Below are 5497 nucleotides of genomic sequence, written 5' to 3' on the forward strand. Positions count from 1 at the left end.
TTTTTGTATTTCCCCCAGGCCTGGAAATGTCTGTTTTCAGAATGTAATAACCCTATTAATGACTTTATCTGGTCCACCGGTGTGATCGCTGCCCCGTTACCGAGACAGATTTACTGCATATAGTTTGCAGGTGACTGGCACACGGAAAGCAATAAAGTGTGTCCTTCCGTGTTATTTGCATTTAAACCACACAATACACTTTTCTCCATCCCCTCTTAAATACTATATGGTGATCCCTAGTTAAAAAATAAATAAATATACATATATACACACACTTAAAATAGATGATACTAAATATAGTTCAAATCTATTAACATTTACTGACATATTGCTAGACTAATATAAACATATAATTAAACTTTATTTGGAGTACTACTTGTGCACAATATTTTAATAAGATGTGTTTTAATGTCACTCTTGATGAGGATTGTATGATATCAGCCTTTATTAAAGGAGTGTTTACACTAACGCGTGATTGGATGGGGTTAAACAATACAAAAAGACCCGTTTCAGCGATGCTTTTTGACGCGATCGACCCGAGTTACATCCAACTTTTGCTCAACTTTTTTTCTTTAAAATAAAATGGAAGGAAATAATTTAAAAAATTAAATAAAGTATCGGGTAGGGTTAGGGAGGGCTTTATTGTCCCAATAAGGTGGCATCCATTTAATAAATTTGAATTAAAATGATAATTTACACTCAGTACGTTATTATTGCGTACTGTTTTATAATGTACTACAATACTGAGGTGCAGATAATTGCCACTATTTGCAATAATTAGTATAAATAGCAGAACATCTTGCTATTTTAACACTGTAAATAGTATCTATAGCTATTTACCCTTAGTGCAAATAGCCATTGCCTTTATTAGATGCAAGATGTTTAAAGTGTACCTGAAATATACTTGCAATAGTTCCACTTTAGCACAAATATACTCCAGTATACCTTTAGTTGGACTTCAGCAGTACGTCTGTACGATTAAAGTGCATTAAGTACAAAATGAGTTGTTCTAGTTTAGCAGACTTGAAGAATAGTTTAGTATAGCAGAAGTACAATTGCAGGGTATTTTATCAAGTACATATGTAACTGTATTTGTTGTGTACTTGGCATGAAATAAATGTATTTTAAATACATCTTAGCATATTTATTCTTCACTAGGGATATGAAGGAATAAACTTTTCATAGATCAATCAATTCAATTAGCTTAAATACCAGCTAGCTTTGACTAAAGGCAAGGCATTGTGAGATTGCACTGCTTTTCCTCCTCACACACGTGAACCACAGATGTCTACAGCTTTCATTCATTCATTCATTTCTCTGAATCTGAGAGGCAGCATCCAGAGGCCCGTCCAAATCCTGAGATCCGGTCATGCGCTGGGTTTCTGAAGGCAGCACATGATATCCCACAATCCTGTGGCAGCTGAGCTGACGGGAAACAGCATCTGAGAGCTGGGAGCTGTAGGTCTGTAACTGCAGGGCTTTCGAGCACCAAAGTGCTATTCTGTATCTTGTTGCAGATTAATCGACTACGTTCAAGCTTGCACCGTCTCCGTTCCCTCTTTCTGCCGTCACATCCTGAGCTTGTCTTACAGCATTTTAAAAATCAAATAGAAGACATTTCCCAGAGAGTGACCCAGATATCAAAGGCTTTTTCAAGTCAGATTTTTCCTGTTTAGACTGCAGTGGCGAAATGGGATTTTTATCTCAGCTGAGGCACATCAACGTCCAGGCCAGATAAAACATTTTATTGTTGCTGTTTTTTTGTTTTTGTTTTTTAAAGACAATCCGCTGTTATAGTTTACACTAATCTTAAAATGTAGGCATTCAAGTCAATATTTTATTTAACATAATTCATATTGCAGTCATCGTGAACAACTGGGATTTCAATATACACAACAGAATTGTAACATTGTACGCAACCCTTCCTAACCCTACGACGATCCTCCAGGAGAAAATCCCATCCCACCCATTCCCAACCAGGAAAACTATAGCAAAACATCGTAAGCCTCCCAAGCTCATAACAGCCCAATTTGCAGACGGATCCTGCAGATCTCGTGTTAACCGGTCTCTAGCTTCAACGGGGTATCAATTTGTCAACGCTATCAGAATTGGTCGAAGGCGACGCTACACGCGTCTTTTTTTGGCGAACGTAAAAATGAGTGAGTAGTTGAATATGAGCGACTCGAGGCAGTTTGAGCGAAGCCCAGACGAATCGAGTCCTATACAAGTGTAATGATCTGTCGCAGGGGTCTCTCTGTGAGTGGGAGGATAAGTTAGCATGTGAATCTCAGCAAAAATAAACAGTGGGTACCAGCATAGTGGCAAAATACGACTGAATTCTCTGAGCAACAATCACTGACCGGCCTTCCCGAGCCCGCTGCTCAACCCCCCCTCCTGTGTGCGGTCAGTGTGTCGGTCAGTGCGTCTCAGCGCATGTAAACGATAAATGCATTCTGGGATGTAAGGGCCGGCGGCACGGGACTATTTGAGACAGCGCTCGAAGTAGGTGGCGCCCACGTATCCGCCGCGCAGCGACCGCTGGACGTTCTGCTCAAAGAGCCGCCGGTTCGTCTGCAGGACCTCCGCTGCCTCTTTGTTCAGGGGGTCTTCAGGATTGGGCTCCTGGAGGAGGAACACAACACCAGCTGGCGTTAATGAAGGCCAGCAGGAGACCCAGACAAACTCAGAGAGGTTTGAGGTTCGTGTCACTGGGATTTAAACAATGCAGCGTTGAACTTACGAGGAACAGATACTGTAGTCCGTATATGATGGAGTTAATCGTCAACACTGGCTTCCAGTCTTCTCTGAAACAGAAAGAGCGATGTTGAATTTCAGGATACTTCATTACATGACTGATAATTCAACAACTGTCCAACTGTTGATCCCCGTTATACTCTGGTTGCATTCACCTGAAAGGCTGTGCAGGATATTAGGGATGGGCGATATTTTATCGTTTGCGATATACCGGTAAAAAGTCTCTTTTAAAAAATCTCTTTTAATAACAGCCAGTATATCTATATAGTTAGGACACGGTGTTACTCCAAATAAACTGTATAACATCAGTCGAGTGATTGAAATAACTTATTTTTGTGACTAGACCCGTTTTCATATCACAGAATGAGGCAGAAATCCTATATCGATTAGCATTGCATTATAAGTATACTTTATTCTTATAAAAAAATACCCAAGATGGCTTGAAAAACACAGATAAACCATAGGTTGTCACAATCGTGTTTATTGTCTTCATGTTTGATCAGTTTAAGCGTTTCTATCTTCTATGTCTTTGTGTGTGTCTCAACGATTTAGGAGAAAATCTTAAAAATAATGGACCTAAATGTAGGACTCCTAAATTTGATCTCTAAGAGTAGTTCACAAAGTGTTTTAGCTCTAAAACTAGCTCCTAAATCTGTGAACGGTTCGGAGTCGTGAAGAGGAGTCCTAAAGCACAAACTATCCTAAAACAGCTGTTTCTGGAAATCTGCCTCGGAACGAAAACATTTTAGAAACATTTGACGATAATGAACTTTTAACAAAAGTATCTCCTTTGGTTTTGGAGGCTATCCCAAGTCCAAATGTTCCTTTGATTATATCCTTGTTTTCATTAAGCAGCTGGGCAAGAAGTAGCAGCTGTTCTTGAGTCCAGTTTGCTTTTCTGTTACGTTTGCATGTCTTCCTATCAGCCGTGATTATTCTACTCTGTTCATTAAAAGGCTGTTTATATGCATATTATCACTAATTATGAGAAGCACACATGTAAGAGGCTGACAATCAGCTGAACATATACTTATATATTATATTGTTTAATTAGTGACACCTAGCCTGCATTTTAAAATCTTTATTTGAATATGGCAACATAATACCGCGCTCTACAATATTTCTATGAATAAATCTCTGACAGAGACTATCAGCCAATCACTGAGTGCATAGTTCACCCATAGCAACGAGGTAAACCCCGCCTCTTTACTCTGAGCTGAAGACTTCTCTCTGTTCCTCAGCACAAGTGTGTCTCAGCAGCTCTGAGAACAGGTTTTAAGAGAAAGCTCTAAGCTAAACGCGGTCACTGCTAGTCCCATAACCATGACTGCACAAGAACCGGGACAGACATCAGTGTGTGTTCATCAGAGGACTGGACAGCATTGACTTGACAAATCCTTCTTATTATATCATAACACCCAATGTGTAAGAGTGCACACAATACCTCAAAATATTTAGACAGACGTTGCCTTCGAGGTCAATGTTGGGGTGGTAGACCATCGTTTCACATTTGACTTTAGGAGGGTCGTGAGGGTATCCCTGTCCTACCTGGAAGAAAAACACCTGGGCTTTAATCACTGCTGAAGAGAGAAACGGTCATAAACAGCAACTAGAACTGGTTAGTTTTCACTACAAGTATTCTGAGCCAGCTCTGAACTTCAAATACATCTGAAAATGACAATTAAAGACATAAACGAACACGAACAAAACAAACTGTGATTAGTCAGATAGAAAGCTAGTTAAAGAAAAGACTTGAAAAGAAATGTACAGCTTGGCTAACTAAAGGGTGAAAAAATATGACATTTTCTAAACAAAATCACAGAATTTGACAAAATTCCACGCTCTTAATTAAAGCACCTGCATTTTTTTGCATCTATCTTGTTTTAAGCTAATTAAATTAAGCCTGTTGTATAAAGATGTCCAATTCCATGCAAATCTACCAGTTTCACAGACAGACTTCTCAGGTCTGACGCGCGAGTAAGAGACATAGGTATAGCGGTCCACAAACATGCCCAAAACAAATGTGTCACTCAAACATAGCATTTCTGCAGGTACAGTGATTACATTTACATTTCAGTGATTAAGTTAGCTGTATATTCTTCTGATCTACTATATAACATCTAATCACGTTTATCTCTTTTTTAAGCTATTATAATATTACATCTCATGCTTCAGAACTAGGTCTTTCTTTCAGGTCCAAGACCCATGTGAAAACATTATCAAAGATATTTAATATTAAATTAAATCTCTTTCTGCTGCGCTCTCTGTAGATCCTGGCTGTTTATTCGGTGTACTTTAATTTGAAGGCCTAAAAGCAAGCACATCCCAGTTCTCAAGAACCACGGCTGGATCTGGAGGTACAGCTGATCTGCTCACGCTTATATTATTACACTGTTAGGTACTGATCTGGCTGTTTACCTTAAAACTGAAGACAAATTTCCCACCTTTATAGAAACCCTGCAAAAGAACAATACAGGAAATGATAAATGCTCATGGTTGATATCAGCCGGAGTAACATGCTGCTGTGAGAGACTCGGCATGAGCAACAGCACAGATCCATCCGCTGGCTACATCACCAGTTCTGCTCATCGATTCCTGTGTGCTTAACACGTCTAAAACAGTCAAACATTTAGATATCAAAACATATTCACTTTGGGTGTCTTTCAGCAAAACTTTCTTTGAACAAAAAAACAGCAGGCTACACAAAAAACTGGACTTGCTTAAGACCTGCTAGTGTGCAAAA

General features: G+C 39.3%; 1 protein-coding gene across 3 annotated transcripts in view; it reads right to left on the minus strand.

The window, feature by feature from the left end:
* Positions 1 to 1009: 1009 nt before the first annotated feature.
* Positions 1010 to 5497, minus strand: part of ube2m (ubiquitin conjugating enzyme E2 M) — an 8060-nt gene continuing 3572 nt past the window's right edge. For all 3 annotated transcript variants that reach the window (XM_079442429.1, XM_079442431.1, XM_079442430.1), the window contains 4 exons: positions 5173 to 5211; positions 4199 to 4302; positions 2741 to 2804; positions 1010 to 2622 (listed from right to left, as the gene is read on the minus strand). In XM_079442429.1, the coding sequence (XP_079298555.1) occupies positions 2482 to 2622; positions 2741 to 2804; positions 4199 to 4302; positions 5173 to 5211 (348 nt within the window). In that variant the 3' untranslated portion in view covers positions 1010 to 2481. The remainder of the gene's footprint in view (positions 2623 to 2740; positions 2805 to 4198; positions 4303 to 5172; positions 5212 to 5497) is intronic.

The sequence above is a fragment of the Barbus barbus genome, assembly GCF_936440315.1.
Source record: "Barbus barbus genome assembly, chromosome: 19".
Classification (NCBI taxonomy): domain Eukaryota; kingdom Metazoa; phylum Chordata; class Actinopteri; order Cypriniformes; family Cyprinidae; genus Barbus; species Barbus barbus.